Here is a 23,291-nt window from a genome sequence, read left to right on the forward strand (position 1 = left end):
AACAGAACCTCTCATTATCTTGAATCTTACTATTTTATTCTCACTTCAAAGTCCAAACATTCAAATACTTAACCAGCTAGTACTTTTCTTATCTTGGAGAATGCAGACAGAAAACTGATTTTACTTTAGAAGCTGTGGCTCCATAGTAGGTATGTAGTTTCTCTGGGAAAAAAAAAAAAAAAAAAAAAGACTCTTTACCGATGAATAGATTTATTATGAATAGCAAGACATCAACTCTTGGCAAATATTCTTTATTACCTCTAAATGGAACATTTAAGTGTTATTGTTAGTATTACAGGTGATATTGGTTCATAGTAGCCTTTGTGACAGAAACAATAGAGGCTCAAAATACATACTTACATATTTTTACACATTTTTCTTGTCAGAGCCACCTTTTAGCAGGTGTAGCTGGATTTCAGATATTTACAAAATTTTCTTAGCTCTGAAAATTTTTGTTTAGTTTCCAAACTAATTACCAATCCAATCCATTATTTGAACTAGTCATTGATCCTTGATTGCTATCATTACTGAGCCAGAGTATATATAGTATGTTTCTAATTTTCTTTTAAATTTAATGATTTCAATTTAAATTTGCATCCTAAAGTATAAGCAGTTGTACACTGTATCTTTTTAAACCTTTTGTGGAATTGAAATTAGGTGTTTTTAAAATGTTTAATTTTTAAAATTTGCTAGATATGTTCACGATCCAGAGTGTGTGGCAACAACTGGGGATATTACAGTGTCAGTTTCCACATCATTTCTGCCAGAACTAAGCTCCGTACACCCACCCCACTATTTCTTCACATACCGAATCAGGTGAGAATTTTAAATGGGGCTGCCTTTCAGTTCATGTCGGCATAAATCCAATGAGTGGGTTGCTCTTGCCCCATTTGATATGATATATAAAATGCCTTTTTTTTTTTTTTTCCCTTCTCTGTACCTAGGGCCTGGTACATGCTAGACAAGCTCTCTATTACTGAGCTATATCCCAGCCCTAAAATGCATTTTGAAAGATAATTTCTTGCTGAAATTTGGAAGAAGGTGTATACATATAGTTTTTGTAAAGGACTTTGACTTTATATTAACCGTTAAGTTATTTAAATTATTTCTTGACCATATTAGAGTTATAATGCATTCTAGAAGCTGTCAATTGCCAAACATAAAACCTTGCATTTTAAGTTTCATTTCTCTTATCTGTATTCAATTAAAAATATAATAAATATTTACTGAGTGCTTCATGTACATCATACATGGTATTGTGGAGTTGATTAAAAACAAATATTTAAAACTCACCTTTGTTAAAAGTATTCTGTGCTACGACAGAATCTCCAAAGGATTAAGGATACTTTATTTTAAAATATATTTTTTATGTATTTTATAATATTTTATACATAAAATGTATATTTTAGGACCGGGGTTGTGACTCAGTGGTAGAGCACTTACCTAGCATGTGTGAGGCACTGGGTTTGAATCTCAGCACCACATATAAATAAATGAATATAATAAAGGTCCTTGAACAACTAAAAAAATTTTTTTAAATCTATTTTATATGTGTAAAATTGAAAATATTTGCATAAAAAGTATGGATATTTATATTGTAATATAAGATACATATTTTATGTAGAAAATATGTAATTTTAACATATCTATAGAAAAAACTATCATACAATATAAAAAGTTATATAAAATATTAAAATGTATTTTTATATATTTTGTTATATACAATGCGTGTAAGCTGAGCATGGTAGTGCATGCCTATAATCACAGTGACTCCAGAGGCTGAGGCAGGAGGATCATGTGTTCAGAGCGAGCCTCAGCAATTTATTGAGGTCCTAAGCAACTCAGTGAGACACCTTTCTCAAAATTAAAAAAAGGGCTGGGGTTGTGGCTAAATAGTTAAGCACCCCTGAGTCCAGTCCCCGGTACACCACCCCACGGCCCCTCCTAAAAAAAGCATGCATACATACTACCGGTATTTTAATAATATATACCCACTAGGAAGCATCCTGGGATTTTGGTATTACATGTATCCTTTAAAACATCCAAGTATAGGTGTAAGTGTTTGTTGATTTATTTAATTGAGATCCTGTGTAGGATTAAAAAATGCTTAAAACAAAACCATCCACGTTACTTATACGGTGAAAATAAGAGCAGATTTCTAGAGAAAGGAGAAAATGATAGTATGGGGTAACAGAATTGAAGTATAATCCTGGTAACTGCCAACATTTTGCTTTGAGCTTTTTAAAAACTGATGGAAAAAACAAAACAAAACAAAACTGGGTTGTATAGCTTTGTTGTGAGTAAAAGCCCATCAGTTCTTTAGATGTTTTTTATGGCAATATATTCTAGAAGGCATTTGCCAAATAGGTCTTTATTTGAACAGCAAGAGATTCTTGTTACCATTGGGTTTCTGTATATTTATGTTGCCCTTTCTATGGTTGAGCCTCATTGAAAGTTAAGTGCATAAGTTGAGTGAAAGCATTTCTGTGGCAGAATTAAGCTATCTAAGTCAATATCTCTGAGAACTTAGAAAAATAAATGGCTAACATTGACTTTGGGATGTGTTTCTTAATTTCCTTTGGAAATTTCTTTCATAGTACTAACTCTTAACACTGTAGCTCTTAAACAAAACAAAACACACAGATTCTAGATTTGTATCTTTTATCATCTTTCTCCAGGATTGAAATGTCAAAGGATGCACTTCCTGAGAAAGCTTGTCAATTGGACAGTCGCTACTGGAGAATAACAAATGCTAAGGGTGATGTAGAAGAAGTTCAAGGACCTGGAGTAGTTGGTATGTAACTGAAGATTTAAGTTTACACATTAGTTTCTTCAAAGAAATTTTAGACTTTGCATCCATAAATGTGATCTATAGAGGTCGTTATCCTATCAGTTAACTTTTCTAGGGCTAGGGGTGTAGTTCAGTGGTGTAGTGTTTGCCCAGCACGCGTGAGATCCTGGGTTCAATCCCCAGCAACACACACACATAGACACACTCACACACAATTAACTGCTCTAAAATTATAGCAAACTCAGTTGTTCAGGCATTGATTTCCCTTCCTCTGGATCATTTGGGGTTGATATTCTTGTGTACTTTATTATTTTAAAAAACTGGCTATTTGTTATTATAGTTTGTGAGTTAAGATGACATAGAACAGAAAGAGAAAATAAATTTCATGTTGGTAATCTTTTGGAAGTTTGGAGGGAGATGTTGAAATTAATAGCATGAATTTTTTTATTGTTTGGATTTCTTTCACTTTAGTTCTGATTACCATTGACATTTAACTTTTTAAAAAATTATGATGTGGGGCTAAGGATGTAGCTCAGTTGTAGAGTGCTTGCCTACCATGTGCAAGACCTTGGGTTTAATCCCTAGTACCACACACACAAAAAAAATTATGATTATTTTAAGTTTCTGAACAATCAGAATATTCAGGTTTAAATATGTGCTTTAGGAAAATAACATCTAAGCTGTGTACTTTTGTTATCAGTCCTGCACTTACACAGAATTCAGTTTAAAGTTTTCTAATTCATTGCCATGAGTAAATATTCTGTGTTTATTTTTTGTGATACTGGGGATTGAATCCAGGGGCACTCTACCACTGTTACATCCCCACCCCTTTCAGTTTTTTTTTTTTTTTTTTTTTTTTTTTGAGACAGAGTCTTCATAAGTTGGCAAGGCTGGCTTCAAACTTATGATCCTTCTGCCTCAGCTTCCTGAATTGCTGGGATTACAGGCATCTGCCACTGCACCAGCTCTACATATTTATTTAATGAATTTGTCTTAGACTGAATCTAGTACTAAGGAAGTTTATTGAAGCCTTAATTCTTTTTTTTTTTCTTTTTTTAATTTGGTCTGTTGGTTTAAGGACTCTTGCTTGTGACTGACATTTTGACTGAGGATGAATCTTCCCAACCTTATGTTTTATTCTCTTGCTACTGTTAAACAGATTACCCTTATCCCTCTTTGAGCTACTATCTATGACAATTTTTTATTACTCATCTTTTTTAGTACTGAGAATTTAATCCAGGGATACTTTTCCACTGAGCTACATCTCCTGTTCTTTTTATTCTTTACTTTGAGACAGGGACTCACTAAGTTCAGAGACTGGCTGTGAACTTGGATCCCTCCTATCTCAGGCTCCTGAGTTGCTGGGATTATAACAAACTTTACAGGAAGTTTGTCACTTCCTGTAACAGACTTCCATTTTTTTATTAGCCCAGTATCTGTGTGAGATTGGTATATCTTACTCTTAAAGGTTGACCGCCATACCTGGCTTATTACTCATGTCTTAAATATTGCACCTTTGATACCTAAAAACACTTTGAAAAAAATGTGCCTTTTTTTGGTTTTGTTTTGTTTTGTTTTGTTTTGTTTTACTCTGTATTCCCCATCTGCAACTTTGTAGAGAATTTGGGGAATACAGAAAAAACAAGAGGAATGAAATACTTGCTTATAATTCCATCATTGTTAACATTTTGTTGTGTCCTTTTAGGTTATTTTTCCCCCAACTGTGCATTTACTTTTGCATAATTTACATAGCATCTTAGCGAACGTACCTTATTTACTGTAATGAGAAGCTAAGTTTTATACGTTGTTTATTTTTTCTGTTCTTGCTGCAGGTGAATTTCCTATCATCAGCCCAGGGCGGGTATATGAGTACACCAGCTGTACCACATTCTCTACAACATCAGGATATATGGAAGGATATTATACCTTCCATTTTCTTTACTTTAAAGACAAGATCTTTAATGTTGCCATTCCCCGATTCCATATGGCATGTCCGACATTCAGGGTGTCTATAGCCCGATTGGTAAGTTAAATTTTCCTCTAGTGTTGATTTACCTAACTTTGTAAAATTAACTCTACAGAGGATTTTTGTTTAGGCAGACAAGCAATTTGTAAGTGAGTTTCCACAGAACCCTGGACATTCTGAGGAAGTATGGAAGTATCTTGAGGGGCATGTGAATATGTTGGGGGAGATGAACAGCAGATAAACTAAGCTCACTGCCCTTCGACGAGAGAAACTACTGTTCATCTGTTCTAAAGAGTCAATTTCTTTTCCACTATTTACAAAACCAGTTCTGTGGTCTAGATATGTTAGAATATGAGAAGTACCATGCTAGACTAGTTAGAATTGACTTTATTTTATTAAGACTGGGAAATCAATTTTTGCTAAAATTTCCTATATAGTGAAATAAACAAATATTCTGTAGAGATCATGATAAAGAGGGTGAATGGGTAGATTTGTACTTTTAACCATTTCTTTCTGGGACCATTTCTCAAGTCAGCCAGGTATATTTTTAACCCTTCATGTTTATGGTTACTTAATGACAGGCAATTTTATGAACTATAAAATGATTAAGGAAATTATGAAGGAATGTATGATATATGAATTGTATATGCAGAATGCAACTGAGTTGTAGGCATTGAATGTTCAGATAATGCCTTCTAGCTCCTGGGATGGTTCTGATGGGTGGGTCTGAAATGAGTCTGGGGAGATGGATGTGATATTAACCTGACCCTGAGACGACAGTCTCAACTCTTGTTTGGAAAGAAAAGGATGATGATGAGTCTTTAGGCCATGATACTTGTTTTATGGTGAAAAGAAACTACAGTCTGGATTTGGAAAGTGAAATTTTAATTTTCTCCCCAATAGAGGAATGCTAGAAATTTATTTCCAGTACTGGAAGTTTGCCACTTCCTGTAACAGCTTCCATTTGTTTATTAGCCCAGTATCTGTATGAGATAGGTATATCTTATTCTTAAATGGTTAATATTCATCTGTGAAGCTATATGGGACTGGAGATTTTTGTGTGGGAAAAATTTAAAATATGAGTTTAATTTCTTTAATATTCATATTTTCTATTTCTTCTTGTTTCAGTTTTGGTAATTTGTGCCTTTCAAGGAATTTGTCCATTTCATCTAAATGTTGAATTTATTGGCGTAAAGTTATTCACAATATTCCCTTGATATCCTTTTAATGGCTACAGGAATTGTAGTCATATGTCCTCTTTTGTTTTTAATATTGGTGTTTTTATATCTTCTCTTTTGTTCATCACATGATTTTTATCACTTTTATTGATTAAAGGAATAACTTTTGGTTTCACTGATTTCTCTTATTCATTTTCTATTTCATGGATTTCTGTAGTTGTCTTTTCTACTTTGGGTTTAATTTGCTTTTCTTCTAGCTTTTTAAAGTAGAAGTTTATTGATCTTAAACTCTAAGCACTGTTTTAGCTGTATTTCACAAATTTTGATGTGTTTTTGTTAATATTAGTTCAAAGTAGTCCCAAATTTCCCTTGTAACTTAATTTTGATCTGTGACTTTTTCTACCAATGTGTTGATTTCTAAACATTTGGGGATTTTTCCATTATCTTTTGGTTATTGTTTTCTAATTTCATTGTGGTTAGAAAGCTTCCTCTGTATTTTCAATACTTGTAAATGTTTTATGGCCCAATCTTATGTGAAGAATTTACATATGTTGGTAAATGATCCTTGTGTATTTGAAAAGAATGTATATTCTGCCATTTGGGGGAATATTATTCTATAAATACAGGTCAAACTGATTGGTCGACAGTGTTTTTCAAATATCTGTGTATTTATTGCTTTGGGGGGGACCTTTGTTCTGTCAACTATTGAAGAGATGATTGTTGAAATTTCCAACTAAAATTACAGTTTTGTCTATTTCTCTTTTCCATTCTGTCAGATTTGCCTCATGTATTTTGAAACTTTATAATTGTGTGCAAATGTGCTTAGAATTGGTGTCTTTTTAATGAAGTGATTCTTTTTTCATTATGAAATCTCCCTCTTCATCTCCGGTAATACACCTTGTCCTGGGGTTTAAAGAGCACTGAAGCTCGTTTGGCTATGGTTGGGTCAGCTTGATCCTTGAGGCTTATTTTCAATATTGGCTGGGGTGAGTGTGAAGTGCTCTACTTAAGGACAGTGTTTTTCCAACATTTCAGTTTCATGATCCCCTTAGATGCTTAAACTCAGTAAGGGGGCTCCAAAGAACTCTTGCTTAACATGGGTTACATTGATAATTATCTTAGAAGCTAAAACTGAGAAGTTTGACAAAATTTACTTAGCAATTCCTTTTAAAATTACAATAAATAAACATCCATTCCATGCTTAACCTTCTCTTAACTATGTATTTATTTACTTTGAATTTTAGTCTCTTCTTAAGCACAAATAAACATAAAATCTTGACCTGCCTTATGGAAAATGTGTCCTCTTAGTAAAGAGAAATGAGAATTGTGAATCTATTTCTAATCAACATTAAAAAGACAGTGGGGGTTGTGTTTGTCAGCCTTTTGTTTCTGTGTTAGTTTTCTTGACATGTAAGTTTGTGTTGCTCCTTTCTTTTGTCCTCTACCAGCCTGATTCATTAGAAGGCTTGATATTTCCTTTTTCGTTATTCTCTGCCAATTAAAAACGCTCTGAGTCAGTCTTCCCTTTTCTTGCAGGCAGGTTGTTCCTTTATTGTGCTTGTTGCAGGGTATTGTGGAGGCTCCTGCTGCTCACTGATTTCGGTTGCTGTGTTTCTCCTTGTGTCTGTTGATGCACGAGCACTTTAATCTGAGCATGTCCCTCTTTAGCCACATGGATCCCTTCAGTTCTTCTGTTTTCTTCATTATCATAGTTAATGATCATACTGCCTGCAGCTCATGTTTTAGTATTTCCAGAGTCTTCCCCCTCTTGCCTTTTGGACCTCCTACTGAGTTTTAAAGTCTTCATTCCTTAGAGTTAAAAAAAAAATAAAATCAGGAACAAATAATGGTATATCTTATACGTCGCATTTGTGTATCTTTTCTGATTGTTATTGTTAGTATGAAAATAAATTCCAAGTGATCCAAATTCTTTCTCCTACATTAATTCATTTCTCATTCAACAAATATTTGAGTACTGTAGTAAACAATACAATCAAAATCCTTGCCTTGAAATTCACAATCTAATTGGAAGAAAAACTGATAACAAACACCCTGTACTTGTCTCGGGTAGTAACAAGTGCCATGGAGAAAAATCGGGATAAGGAGTGTCCTGTTGGGTTGTAATGTAAAGATGTGTCAGGAAAGGCCTTGGTGACACGTAAGCTGAGACATGAAAGGGGCAGAGGGTGCCGGGTGGATATATGGAAAAAGAGTGTTCAGCCAAGGAGCAGCAGGTGTGGAGGTTCTGACGCAGTTGTGTGCCCGTGTGTGAACCAGCGCGGCCAGTGCAGCTGGAGTGCGGTGAACAGGAGGCGAGCAGAGCGGGTGGAGATGAGGTCAGAGGGACCGTGGGGTGCCGGATCGTATAATGCCATAAAAGCCTTGGTGGAAGGACTTTGGCTGACATCATGCCTGAAGTTTCCAGTTCTTCTCAGATTACCGACTAGAATTCTGTCTGATATAGCAACTCTTCCCATTGAGTCTTAGATGTGTGAGAGAGAAAATTGGCAGTCACGTAAGTCAAGGCTTGATTAGAGACATTGCGTGAGCAAAATTGAAGCTTCCAAGAGATGTGTAGATATTGCATGTTCATCATCACTCCTGTCCTGTGGTAGAGCCTCCAACAAGAGAATATACAAGTAGAGGCTGTCCTTGCCCCACAGTGTGGATCCATCTTAGTGATATACTTCTAGTGAATTGGCAAGTGACACTGACTTCTGAAGCTAAGTTAGAAAAGGGCAGTATGCCTTCAGCCTAGTTTTCTCCCTCCTGGAACACGTGCCTTTGCTGCCCTGCGCCACCACCGTGTAAGAAGTCTAGTTTCCATGAAGCCGCCATGCCGGAGAGACCATGTAGAGATACCACATAGAGACAGAAGGAGGCGCATGGAGCCCCAGCTGTTTCAGTCTGGAGAATTGGATTACCCCAGCCCAGTACCAGACTTGTGAGTGAAGAAGCCCTTCAGGTGACACCACTTCCAGCCACTATCTGATTGTGACATCACAAGCACTCAAGCCAGAACCACCCCATTGAGTACTTCCCAGATACCCAACCCACAGAAACCAGGAGAGATAATAAATGACTGTTGTTGTTTGAAGTCACTAAAAAAATAAAGAACTTTTTTAAAGTTAGAGGCTACTGATGTTTGACTTAAAATGATGTGTCTGCATAGTAGGAACTCAATAAAAATCTGAGACCTCTTTCTGGCAGTGCATTAAAGTTACCAGTAGAGGTCATACCTGATATTTTCACATCCTCTGTTCTGTAAGTATATAGACTAACCAAGAATTGTTATGTAGTACATTAGTATGAGAAGTTCACTAAAACTTTATCTTGGATTGTTAATAGTCTATTTGCTACCTTGTATGAATTACCAACTACTGTATGGGAGTAAGTATTGTCTTAGTGAAATATGTTTACCATCAAAACCATATTGAGCATTACTTAACATGTGGTACAATACATATTTTAGAGTCTTACATCAGCATGTGCATTATGAAAACTACACTGTTACAGTCTGTCCAAACTCATTTTGGCATGTTTGGATTCTAGGTAAATGAGAATTTACATTAAATTACAATAAAAAAAAACTAATGGATGTTGTTCTTATCAAAAGATTGTTTTCTCTTTCAAGGAAATGGGTCCAGATGAATATGAAGAGATGGAAGAGGAGGAAGAAGAGGAGGAAGAAGAAGACGATGATGATTCAGCTGACATGGATGAATCAGATGAAGACGAAGAGGAGGAGAGGAGGAGGAGAGTCTTTGACGTTCCCATTCGCAGGCGCCGCTGCTCCCGCCTTTTTTAGCCCGCCTTCTGCTGGCGGAAGCACTGGATGACTCTAGTCTGTTAAATAGATTTCTCAATAATGTAAAATAACTAAATTGTGCTTGGCATATAGCAGGAAACTAGCATGAAATATTGTTCCAGGCCCTGGGCTCTGGGTGACCCTACCTTAGGAACTGGCTTGTTTTGGTTTGCTTTGTGATTTTGAGGTAGAAGAGGAGTTGGGAATTTTCTTTTCCAGGAGTCGGTGAAGGAACAGGCAGTTTCTGTTTCTAGCTAAGGAACAGATAGTTCTGTTTTAAAATATTTTCTACTTACAAAAATATAGAAATGGAGAGGGAATTGTTTTGAAATAAGGATTTAAAATGTAGCAGAAATACCTTCTCAAGGTTAGAGAGAAACTATGTGACTGAATGATTCTGTGAAAAGACTTCTAACAGTTGTGAAATATTTAGAAATGAAAAAAATTTGTAATTAGACTAATCCATTTAGTGATTCCTAATATTTTGTACTTATGGGGAACTAATTGACTCGATAACTTGAATGCTAATGGTTTGTCCTTTCTGAGACAATCTATCCTTGAATTTAAAGTCTTTATCACTAAGACCTTGAATTTAAAGCTTTCATAATTATAACCTTGAATTTAATTTAAAGTCCTCAACATGATGACTTTGAATTTAAGTTAAATTCCTTACACTATGACCTTTATCTTATTATTTACAGAGGTATCACTTGGAAATGTAGTGTGTGAAAGTATGTAGTGTGTTCTTACCAAAAGTTTCTTCACAATGTCTCATGTTGTCTAAATTTGTAAATACTGCTTCTGTTTAGTTTCTCCTTTATACACTTGATCGTCTAACTTTGTGATAAGTGACATGAATTTTTTGTTAGGATTAAGGATGTTTTCCTGAAACATGGATTTTTTTGTAATTATATAATGGAGAGTTTGGAATGAAATCCTTAAGTGTCAAAAACTCATCTTTTAAAAACAAAGTTTGGTTGCAATCCTGTATTTGTGTAATTGCCTATTTCCCATAAACTAATGTTAATAAGCCTTTGCTCTTAAGATGGAATGTGGCATTGATACTCATTGGCCTGCAAGCCCATTTCAGAGTCGCCTCCTGGTTTTGACTGTACACTGTTTTGTGCTCCACCTTCCATCTTCCCCAAGAAGGGGTCTTTTGTAGAGAAAATAGTAGGAAGAGGGAGTAGTGTGCAGGGCCAGGCAGCTGTAATCAGGGGCCATGAAGATAAACTTCCCCTGTCCTATTGACTCCTGGCAAAAGGTTGTGAGATAGAGCCAGCTGTTTGTCTGCTTATTTTTCGCATTATAGTCATACTGCACGATGATGTTTCGGTCACCAGATCACATATACAGTGGTGGAAGCCGCAGCCTCGTACATCTTGTGTTTACCACATGACGAATGCAGCATTCTCATGTGCTTGATTTAATCTCATGTTATTTTTTGTTCATCATGGCCTCTAAGCAAACAAAATCCATCGCTGACATTGCCAGTTAGAGGCTATGGCAAGTGATCGACCTGCAGATGGAAAGTCATTAAGGACTGTGGAGGTGGGACATGAGGGCCGGTTGTTGCTCACCAGCCAGCCATCCCACCATAGTGACCATCTTGGAAAACAAGAACAAAGTGCTGGAAGCTGTTAGAGGATTGATCTGCTTCACTGAAACCAACCGGACTAGCAAAAATTCAAGACAGGTCTATATTAGGTATAGAGAAACTTCTAATGACCTGGATTGAAGACCAGGGACAAGTTCATCATTATGATGATCACAACCAAAAAAAAAAAGTTTGTTTGCAGTGTTGAAAGAAAAGGCTCAACCTAACCAGAATGTTGAATTTGTTGCTGGTGCTGGGTGGTTTAAGTGGTTGAAGGATTGTTATTGATTACATAATGTGAAGGTGGTGGGCCTGTGAGTATGATGTGAAGTTACCTGAAAAACTTTTAGAAACTAGAGAAGCTAACTGTGGAGAGAAATTACTTGCTAGGGCAAATCCTCATTTCCCTCTAGATTAGTATAAATACTATTTTTTTCCTGTGATGGTTGCCAAGTGAGATCATCTGACAATACAATCACCTAATGACACATTCCTCAAAACATCCCCATTACTGACGTGACTGTACGATCAGGCTACCACGTCCTTCTCTTATGTCTCTTTTTAAGAAGGTAACCCGTATTTATTTACTAGCACTCTTAAAACATTACCCAAAACACATTCAAGTGGCAAGTAATTATAATGCAAGCCCTTGCATGGCAATCCAAATTTATTGAACTACTGATGCTAGGTTATACAAAATCACACTACTTTAAGGTTTTTAATTTACCTTTGGCCATCTGAAAGTAGTTGTAACATTAGGTTGGTCAATTTAAATAGTGTGGCTCCCTGTTGGATAGACACACAATCTTTACACCCAGACGTTAACGTATACAAAACAACAAGGCATTATTAAATAAAACAGCAATATTTACTGCAAATTAGACCTTATGACCAATTTACACATGACTAAACTCACTTCCCACATTCACATCCACAGCTTTCATCCACCATCTAACATCTCAACCAAAACGTTACACATGTGAAACAATCTCCAACAGGCAAAAGTACTAAACCTATATATTTGGTATTGCAAATACACTTACGCAGAAGCAAGCAAAGGATTCATGGTGAGACTATAGCTGCAGAAGCCTGAAAATCATTTACAAAAGTTGTTAAATCATTAAAAAATTGTTTGAAAACACACACTTCTTGTAGACCCCAACTGTACACTGACTACAAACATTGTTCTAAAAGGACTGTATTTTAAAGACAAGATCACTGCCTCCACAAGTTTTTGAAAATTTTTTAAAAATTACATAGCTGTGTTAATGTGCTTATTTTGTACAATATAATAATGACATTGGATTTTAAGAAATGACAATAAGTTACAAGTATCAAAGAAGCAAAGTTATCTGGAGTAATCTATGTAGGAGCTCTTTGAACTTTCTTTTATTATGCTTAAATAGTGGTGCTTTCAGGATTTACATTATGTACTCTCCAAAGTATGGGGTGTGTTAAAGTATACAGTACATCATTTTCATACGTGTACAATGTTGGTGGATGAGGAATGTCTCTTAGCAGTAATACTGGATGTAGCCTCTGGTTTCACCAGCTGCATACTTTATTATATAAGTAAAAATCTCTCTTGTGCTGCTGAAAAGTGATTAGACTGTGCAAACTTAAAGTAGCTTTCATCTGCCTCTTAAAGGGTATCACCACAGGAAAGTCCATGTAAGATGTTGGTAGGTTTAACAAAGTTGAAATGCTGGCATTCGGTTCTTCAGTTCTGGCTCAGAGCTACGATGTATTTAGTATATTAAAGCGGTGACATGATGACTTTCTGTAGGCCTTCCCAGGCATCGGAGTTTTTGTTAATTTGCTGCACTAGGTCATAAAAGACCTCATTAACATTTATTTTTATTTTGCAGGAGATTCTATGTGCACAGTTATTTCACTGACTTGCTAGATTTTAACCTTGTTCTTTTCCTACAATTCTTCCATCTTCCAAGAATCTTGGGAACATCATCAGTGTCTTTAACTCAAAGAATTTGTTCTCTCTGATCTTCTAAATCATTAAAGGTGGATGGGCTGTGATAGAATAAATGAACGCAAAGCCTTGTCCATTTTTCGTGTACAAATCCCTCATTGCTGTAAATTGTTCCATTCCTGCACTGTCCAAGGTTTCAAGCATACATTGTTGTGCATCTACTTCAACTTGCTTCCTGTAAGAATCTTCTATCATAGGATCACATTTTTCAACAAAAATTCCTTGAACAAATTGTACAGTCAGATCAGACTTTCCAACCCCTCCTGAGCCAAGAACAACAGGTTTATATTCACGCATGATGCAAACTCGTCAAAACTGAGTACCTCTCATGCTGCCACTGGGTTCCCTTAGCCAGCCTCCTCCTGAGCTCCCTCCTGGTCCCTGCTACTGTCGCCACTGCAGTCCTGCTGCTGCCTCTGCCACTCCAGCTGGTTTACGCACCTGATCTATGTCTATCCTTTTTAAATTTTTTAAAATCAACTCTTATTTTCCATTTAGGCTTTCATAACAACAAAATACCTTAGACTGTGTCACAGTTAAGCAATAGAAATGTGTTGCTCACTGTTCTGCAGGCTGAAAATTAAGACACCAAGGGGTCTGGTGAGCACCTGTATAGTCTGCTTCAGAGATGGAGCCTTCTTATTGCACCCTTAGACGGTGGAAGGGGACGATCTCTGAGGCTTTTTCTTTTTTTTTTTTTTTTAATTGGGTATTGAACCAAGGGACACTTAATAGGCCTGTGCCCTATGATAAAAGAAAGTCCTCCTGATTTAAGGAACCACCATTTGTATAGAGAAAAACTGGGCACCACAAGTGAAACTCATTCTCTGACATCTGGAAACCCATTCAAGGATCATGTAGAAGGCACATGTTACAGAGCTGGGGCCTTCCGAGAAACAGACAGCATGAAGACCACTTCTTCAAACCCAGAGTAATGAATGAGTTTATTGAAGAAATATGAAAAGGGAAGAGACAATTTCAAGGGAGAGAATGGGTCCTCTCAGAGAGGAGAGAAACAATGTGCCTTTCCTGCATTCTGGTTTTATTGGGGATCCCAGAGAAGTTTCCAGAGAGTCCCACCCAGGTCCACCTTGACTTTTGATTGACAGCAGGGTGACATCAAATTTTCAACTACCCATTGCCATGACAATTCTAGGTTCCCTTGACCCATGCTGAGTGGTTCTAATTGGATTCTTAATCATTTTACAGGTTTTATGGTAGGAGGAATTATCCTCTGGCATCTTGTCTGTGAAGAGGGTCTAAATAACTTGGGTTGCTCTTACCAACATTTCCTGCCTGCATTTCCTTATAGATAACAGGTAGTTCACTGAGAAATATGACATATCCTGTCCACTTAGGCCAGGCAGGGCTGCAGGTAAATTGCTTTTTGGCAAAGAAAGCATGTGGGGGTCAGCACAGTGGGCCCATTTTATAGAATTATTTTCTTAACCTGTGTTCCCACCATCCTCATCAGTCTGTCCCCTAGCGATATCAAGACAGTTATTAAGATTTCCACTGCTACAATTTTATCTCCTGTATTCTCCCCATTCCAATTCAGCACAAACAATTCTAAGATTTGTGACCCAAATCTTAGGTCACACTCTTGGAAGTAGATTGGTAACTGGTTGTGCAGTTAGCATGACACTTTCCAAGTGGTATATGGTAACAATATTACTGTAAGAAGTGCAAAAGGATGGGAAGCAGACCTCAACAGATTCAGAGAAACCTTTATTCTGTCGCGGATTCAGGTGCCTCTGGGGTCCACTTTCCCGTTGGGAAAATGGCCGTCAGTTACAGAGGGGATTTTGGATTTATAAGGTACAATGATGTAATCATTGGAAACCATGTGTGTGCAGTTTTGACAGTCAGGGGTTAGTTGAACAGGTTAAACTTTGATATAGGAGGGTAGCTGTAAAAAAGTTGAAACTCGTTGTCTGGGGAGATAAGAGTCCAGGCCCCACAGGATGAGTACTCAAATCTTGCCCATTGGTATTTGCTGTGCTTCCATTTAGGACTAACTAACCATGGGGGAAGGTCAGGGTTTAGGGCCCAGCATACAGTATCCGCCCCTTTCCCCCAGGGCCCATTGTTTCTTGGCTTGTTTCCCCTCCCTCCTCCAGAGCCGCACCCCTCTCCATTTTTCTTCGGAGATTATCTTGCAGGAATATTACTTTCTATAGCCCTTCATTCCAGACTCTGAAGGGGAGGAAGAATTGGGACGACAGCTCAGATCTGGTTGCTTCAAGCTGAGAGGGGTTTCAGAGTTATGGAATAGAACATAGAGACTCCGGTGGGGAGGGGTGTGTCAGGGAGGAGCCTCGAGGTCCCCTTAGGCGAAGTCCTCCTTTTATGGTTTCAGAAAGTCAGGCTGTGACTGTGGGAGAAGTGTGTTTTCCGGGGCAGTTTGAGCTGGGCAGGTTACCTCATTAAGAAACTGCTTCTGGGGATACAGCTCAGTTGGTAGAGTGCTTACCTTGCAAACACAAGGCCGTGGGTTCAATCCCCAGCACTGCAAAAGAAGAAGAAGAAAGAAAAAATAAACTGCTTCTCTGCTAAATTAAAAATAGGGAAAAGAAAGGTTATTATAAGAAAGGTGAGCATTAATTTGCTAGTGCTAGGAAAACAATTTTCCAGTGTCAAAACAGTACATGTTTTTCTTAAATGCCAGGAATCATACACCTCAAGTATGTAGCAGGTAAAACAGTTGGGACCCTGTTTTCCTTAATCAAGGCCATTGTGCCCTATTTAAATTTAGGGTGAACTCTCCATGATTTCAGGAGTGTGGGTCCTCTGAAGCATAGCAAGCATAATTAACTTTGGAACCATAATTTCCTGATGTTTTAACCATCTCCATCCTACTTGACAAACTATGTAAAAGAACAGAGACAAAATTGTCAGTACAGTTATAGTCAGTAGCTACGTGTGTAGAAAAGTATTTAAAATAAAATTAGAAGAAATCCCTTTAGGTAAACTGTCTCACACTTCTTCATTATTAAAAGTAGTTGTTTTTGTATTGGCCAGGACCAGAACCTGAGATTGTGATTTTAACACATCCAAAGAGGCATTATGGAAAGAATCAAGCCCCTGATCAATATGTACTCAAGTTTATCAGGTCTCAGTGAAATTTTTGAAATTGTTGAAGGAAATGAATTGCTGGTGCCTGCTGGTGCAATGCCAGCACTGCAGTAGATGCAGAGGTGATTATCCCAGCCACATTAAGGATGTCAGCTATTAGCCCTCAGATAAAACATCTAGAGCTTTTACAGGGAGCCAGGTGGCTGCTGGCCTTTTTGGAAACATAACAATTTGTTCTGAACTCGATCATATAGTCTGATTGGCACATTGTTGTAACATACAGTTTTCAGTTTTAATATAATGTATATATATATATATATATATTTTTTTTTTTAATTTAATCATACGTGATGCTGGGGATCAAACCCAGGGCCTCCCACATGCCAGACAAGCACTCCACCACTGAGCCACACCACTAGCCCAACATAACATATATTTTGTGAGGCATTATATTGTAGTTGAGTAAATCCAGACAATAAAACATAGGGGTTTAATACACTGCTATGAGATAGGATTCCTTAAGAAAGGAAATATTAAGATGGGTAACATTTTAAACTTATTATGTTGAAAATCACTGTTCTTGGGCTGGGGATGTAGTTCAATTGGTAGAGTGCTTGCCTTGCATGCACAAGGCCTTGGGTTCAATCCCTAGCACCAGAAAGAAAAAGAAAGAAAGAAAGAAATGAAATCACTGTTTGAGATTTGGAAAGGCTCCTGAGTCAGACCTGTGTTTCATATCCCAGGTGTTCCTGGAGCTGTTTAATCTTGTCTCTTACCACTCCTGATAGGTTTACATAGAAACAGCATTCTTCCCTGATTTGTTGTAGGACAACAGATGTCAGGGAGTACAGTTGAGTTTGTAAAGTCAGTATCAAATTAGTAACCTGTTGGATATCTGCAATAACCTGTACTGACTATTTTTATAGTGAATAGAGGTTCCTAATCTTGCTGTACCTGTGTCAATCCCTGGTAAATGTTTTTAGCCCTATAAAAAAGAGAATAATTTGGGGGGCTCCTATAGCTAGTGTGTGATGTTAAGTTTCATTAAAGAAACTATTGTCTTTCTTTTTAAACCCAGTTATGGCTGTATTTTGGTTATAACTGTTTTTGCTAGGTGTTCAAGACCAAGCTGGTGAAATTGACCTTGTTTCTGTCTGCTGTTAAGAGTCAACTGAGTTTCCACAGGGGCCACTCTTGGGAAACTTGAGAGCAGCTTCTTAGCTCTTTTGGAGCCATCTTCTAGGTAGGGTTTTCTTGATGATGTGGCTTCCCTTGGAAGCATTAGTGATGTCTCCCTTTTCCAATAACCTTCCTCTTTGAAGCAGGTGCACTGATTGGCTTTCTGTTCTCCAGTGGTCTCATAACCTCCCTGATCGAGAGGTCATGTGGTCCAGAGTTGCAAAGCTCCTTAGAGAAACTCTCCCATTCCCTGGGTTCAGGCTGACTCAGAGGGCAAGAGCCAAATACTTGTTTTCTTGACCCTTTTGTGTTAATCTTGATCTTAAACATCCAGCAAGGCAGTATCACCAGTCTTAAAGTAAGAGTACTGGGTTTTAAATTTAATGTCTATAACCTTACAGTCATTTGCCCTTTTATTTAACTGGGGTCTATATTAGTACTGGAAGTTAACATTATAAACTATCTGTTCTGTAGGTGATGGCTTATTGTCTCAAGTTAACATAGGTTGTGTGTTCTTGAAGCAGTACCTCTGCAAAACATTAACAGGTAACAGTTCTACAAAATGAAATTAGCAAGAGTAAAAATATATTCAGCTTGCACAATAGCTATCTTGAATTTTGACTGAGTTATGCATTATATCCCCTATTTGAGATTACAACAAAAATAAATCTTTTGAATACAACTTTAAATGAGCTGGAGTCTGCCTACTTTGGAATCATTTTAACATGCCGTGAGGTGGGAGGCAGAGCCTTATCTCAGGTAAGGCAGGCTCTTCACAAATCTTAGGTCAAGTGTTCTAATTCTGAAGCTGATTGTTGCCTCTTTCTTAAATGTCATTTTACAAAGTTTACATATATTGTTTCCTGAGTCTATATGAACATTAGATAACACAAATTAACATTATATCTAAAACATGAATCAGAGAAAGGCTCAGAAATCTTTTAAACTTCCTTTTGTGTGGAAAAGTGGTAAAATGCTTTCATGTTTCATGATATTAACCTTTAAACAGACCAGGTTTTCATTATCTTTTAGAAATGCATTTACATTTTTATCACAGTGTAGAAGGTAACATAAGGTTCAGGTCCAGTTACAGAACATTAAATGATGTAAATAGATCCCCAATAAAATTTACTATTCTTATAAGTTTAAAATTATCATTACAAACAAGTTTAGTTTGGACAATAGTAGCTTGATAAAAATATTCTTTTAAATGTTCTGTTTTAAAGACTTGTATACCAGGAAGATATGAACACATTTAGTATGCCATACTGATGTTTTTATATTAACCAAGATTGGCTTTTAAAGGAAAATTCAGACTCTGTAATGTAGCATAATATTTGAAAATATCTGTTGCTGTGCTACCAGTGTTGCACAGATCCCAATTTCTTCAAAATTAGTCGCTTTAAAGAATAAAACTTAGTAGACACAATGGTCAGAGTAAACTAATGTTTTAAGAAATCCTTGTCAGTTTAACATATGGCTTAAGCCTTGTTTTTTTATCAGTACATTAGTATTTGACCTTAGGGAAAAATTTTAAATAGCTTTAACTGATTGTCTCACATACACATAGCCAAATTTGTTACACACAAACGTGTTGAAAGATACCCTTTACTTACACATAGATGTTCTTAGTACTTATTTAGACCATGTATTTCATCATGCAAAGACTTTCTTACCCAGAAACATTTTTTTTCCTTCTACTAAATATATATCCATACCTAGAACCTTTTATTTTCTCTTTCTTATCTGTTGACCCCTTTCTTTGTTCACATTTGAAACAACCCTTATGAAATTTCTGAATTTAAATAAATTACTCCATTTTAATAAGAAGAAATACTTTATGTTATTTACAGTACTCTAATTGAAACAGTTGAAACTTTTGGACCCCTAGTACATAGAATCACATCTGTCATTTACCAATTTATGAAAACACAATGTTCAAGTATATCACACTAAGGAATTCAAAAAGTTAAGAGTACTTTGTTATATTTGTTAGCATTTTAACTTTGTAAATTAATCAGATGTTTCTAACAAACACATTTATGAAGATTAATCCCACATATGTCAAATCTAATTTATTTATTAACTATAAGAATCAAGGTATTGGACTGGGGAGATAGCTCAGCCGGTAGAGTGGTTGCCTCGCAAGCACAAGGCCCTGAGTTCAATCCCCAGCACCACAAAAAAAAAGAATCAAGGAATTGGACAAGTGTATTGGACAACATTCACCTCTTCCTTGTTGAAGAAAAATCCTAGAAATAATGTTTATAGCTTTACATTGTCATCTGTGTACCCAGAGTAAACTGCACCTTTTAAACCATGTGAATTAACAGTGCTTGGATTCATTTTTTAAAAAAATTCAATTCATGAGCGCTCATTATCTATATGCCAGTTTTGATAATTATTTTCTGTAAAGCAGTATGAGAGACAGAGGGAGAGAGAGTGAGAGAGAGAGAAGTCTTAAAACCATTTTTCTGTGTTGCAGCCCAGGAGAAGTTTAAAATGGACACTTTTCCTTCAGTCTCAGGTGGATTCCTTGCTGAGCCTGCTGACTTTTTGCAATTTACATTCTAATGCAGGTTTCAGCAAGGGTAGGCAAGGGAAATTGCTGCTTAGGGCTTTTTTACCCTTTTTTCCCTGGTTGGTAATCAGGTCAGGTTTGAATGCAGAAAATTATGAAACATTATCTCCCACTACTTTTGAAGAACGGGGCTGTTATATCGTACTCCTTACTGAGACATGCCACTGTCTGTTGGGCTGGTTAGGGTTATTTTTCTCTCTCTCAGTGACAAACAGGTTAAATGTTTGCTTCATAGGTAAGTTGAGGGTAGGGGCTTGAAATAAGGCCTTTTACATGAACTTGGGCTGGGACCTCACTCCATCTGCCATTTTTGCAATAAATAACTTTTTAATTTTTGGAGAATTTCTTGATCAAAGTTTCCATATTTGGGCCATTGATGTAGATTATCTAATTTGTATTGTGGCCAAATTTGAGTGCTGAGCTTAATGAGGTATGTTTTTTTGAGGTCAATTTGGGAGTAAAGGGTCTTAAAATTGCTAATGAGACAACCCAAATGGGAGTCCCATGGAACTGACTATTGATTCCCATCTTGGTGAGGGGTGAACAGGGTGTCAGATTGAAACCAAAGTGTCCCCTGGATTCTTTTCAACACTAAACTGGACAGTGCCACCAGAAATGGGAGACCATCTTCACCCCAATTTCAATGGTGGAGGGACCCCCAGGGTCCCATGGGCCAAAAGGCGGGGTTTTGGGGCAGAGTGCCTATCTGCTACAGACTGGATGGACAATCAGACAGATGGTTTACCTCTCTGGACAATTTAAAGGCCAGTGTTGGATACAGGAACAAAATGGCAAAAGGGTCTTTGATCCAGAGGTCTATAGGATATCAGGAAGGAGGGAGTGGGGAGAAGGTACCAAGGGTTATGGGAGGGGGTCAGAAAAAGGATGCCTCCAGCACCAATAAAGGACTGATACAAATCCTTGCATTGTCCAGGTGGCATAGACTGTGAAAACCTAGCCCAGGGTTGGGGTCAGTTACCGGTTGTGTATTGGCAGCCCTTCAGCCAAAGTGGACTCGGAGGGTGGGGAGGAAGGTGGTGGGAACAGTCTGGGGATTCAGCCATAGGTGCATGAGCCATGGCTAGGGGCTCCCCCAACCTCAGAGATCTTTGGGGGTGCCAGACACATCAATGGTCACTTCCCAGTGAAAAGGGAGCTGAATTGCGGCCATGACAGGCTGCGTTTAGGGCATGAAAGACTTCAGGCCTAGGTTTCTATCAGGAGCTAACAAGCCAGTGCCTAACATTCCAAACCATATATGTCAATATGTTAAGACCTGGGTACCCTAAGCCAATGGAAACGTGCCAAACCACCCATGCTGAAAGATCAGCCAATCGTGTACTTTGCTTTGTTCAAATTTCCCACTCTACTGTGGAGCTCATAAAAATCCCGCTGAAACCTGCTGCGTCAGGTACTGCTGCTGTGAGTCTGAGCTCAAGCTTTTGCATTGGAGACGGCTCCCTTGTGGTCTTTGGGGATTTGTGATCTGGGCACAACACCAGGACCTGCAGGGGAAAGGGAACAGGTTTCCAGGAGACAGGGAAGGGCACATGTTGTCATACACTGGTTTCCCCGTCAGGGAACCTAAATGTAAGTGCAAAAGGACAGGAAGCAGACCTCAACGGATTCAGAGAAACCTTTATTCCTTGGTGGACTCAGGTACCATTGGGGGTCCATTTTCCCGGTGGGAAAATGGCTGCCAGTTACAGAGGGGATTTTGGTTTTATAGGGTACAGTGATGTAATCATTGGGAGTTGTGTATGCGCAGCTTTAGCCATCAGGGGCTAGTTGAACAGGTTAAAACTTTAATTTAGGAGGGTGGTTGTAAACAGGTCAAAACTCGTTGTCTGGGGAGATGAGAGTCCAGACCCCACAGGATGAGTACTCAAATCTTGTCCATTGGTATTTCCTGTGCTTCCATTTAGGATTAATTAGCTAAAGGGGAAGGTCAAGGTTTAGGGCCCAGCACTCAGTATCAGCCCCTTTCCTCCAGGGCCCATTGTTCCTTGACTAGTTTCCTTGGCTTGTCCCCCCCTCCCCCAAGCCACTTCCCGGGTTATTTTGCAGGAATATTATTTTCCATAACCCTTCAATTACATCTTCACATAAAAATAAATGTTACCAAAAGCTTGTTCCCAGTGCCAATCCAATAATGAGGATACGGTTTTGAGAAAAAGGAAAAAGAAGCAGGCAAGGGAGAAACACAGGGGACCCCAGTCCCAGAGGTTCTGGTTCTGCTCCTCAGAGAAAACAGAGGACTTTCTTTTTCCCCCCTGTTTTTTTTTTTTTTAATTTATTTTTATTGTTAACAAATGGGATACATGTTGTTTCTGTTTGTACCTGGAGTAACAGCATATCATTTGCATATTCATACATTTACATAGAGTAATGATGTTTGATTCATTTCGTTATTTTTTTCTTCCCCCCACCCCTCCCACCTCTCTTTTCCCTCTATACAGTCCCTCCTTCCTCCATTCTTGCCTCCCTCCCACCCCCCATTACGTGTCATCATCTGCTTATCAGTGAGATCATTCGTCTTTTGGATTTTTGAGATTGGCTTATCTCACTTAACAAGATATTCTCCAATTTCATCCATTTGCCTGCAAATGCCATAATTTTATTATTCTTTATAGCTGAGTAATATTCCATTGTATATATATATACCACAGTTTCTTTATCCATTCATCAATCGAAGGGCATCTAGGTTGGTTCCATAGTCTGGCTATTGTGAATTGAGCCGCTATGAACATTGATGTGGCTGTATCTCTGTAGTATGCTGATTTTAAGTCCTTTGGGTATAGGCCAAGGAGGGGGATAGCTGGGTCAAATGGTAGGTCCATTCCAAGTTTTCTAAGGAATCTCCACACTGCTTTCCAGAGTGGCTGCACTAATTTGCATCCCCACCAGCAATGTATGAGTGTACCTTTCTCCCCACATCCTCGCCAACACCTGTTGTTGCTTGTATTTTTGATAATCGCCATTCTAATTTGGGGTGAGATGGAATCTTAGTGTAGTTTTGATTTGCATTTCTCTTATTACTAAAGATGGTGACCGTTTTTTCATATGTTTGTTGATTGCTTGTAGCTCTTCTTCTGTGAAGTGTCTGTTCATTTCCTTAGCCCATTTGTC

General features: G+C 37.7%; 1 protein-coding gene and 1 pseudogene across 3 annotated transcripts in view; one reads left to right on the forward strand and one right to left on the reverse strand.

Moving 5' to 3' along the window:
• Positions 1 to 10,731, forward strand: part of FBXO3 (F-box protein 3) — a 33,250-nt gene extending 22,519 nt beyond the window's left edge. The window contains exons 8-11 of one of the 2 annotated variants that reach the window (XM_079103680.1): positions 694 to 816; positions 2,679 to 2,794; positions 4,624 to 4,814; positions 9,570 to 10,731. In XM_079103680.1, the coding sequence (XP_078959806.1) occupies positions 694 to 816; positions 2,679 to 2,794; positions 4,624 to 4,814; positions 9,570 to 9,743 (604 nt within the window). In that variant the 3' untranslated portion in view covers positions 9,744 to 10,731. Of the gene's footprint in view, positions 1 to 693; positions 817 to 2,678; positions 2,795 to 4,623; positions 4,815 to 5,885; positions 7,735 to 9,569 lie in introns of those variants that run through there. The other variant, XM_079103681.1, reaches the window with a different exon arrangement.
• On the reverse strand, positions 9,750 to 13,977 carry LOC306639981 (ras-related protein Rap-1b-like; annotated as a pseudogene). The gene is made up of 2 exons (XR_013766805.1): positions 11,768 to 13,977; positions 9,750 to 11,464 (listed from the first exon to the last, which is right to left on the reverse strand). The product of XR_013766805.1 is annotated as a ras-related protein Rap-1b-like (transcript).
• Between the last annotated feature and the right edge of the window lie 9,314 nt (positions 13,978 to 23,291).

The sequence above is a fragment of the Sciurus vulgaris genome (assembly GCF_902686455.1).
Source record: "Sciurus vulgaris genome assembly, chromosome: 11".
NCBI lineage: Eukaryota > Metazoa > Chordata > Mammalia > Rodentia > Sciuridae > Sciurus > Sciurus vulgaris.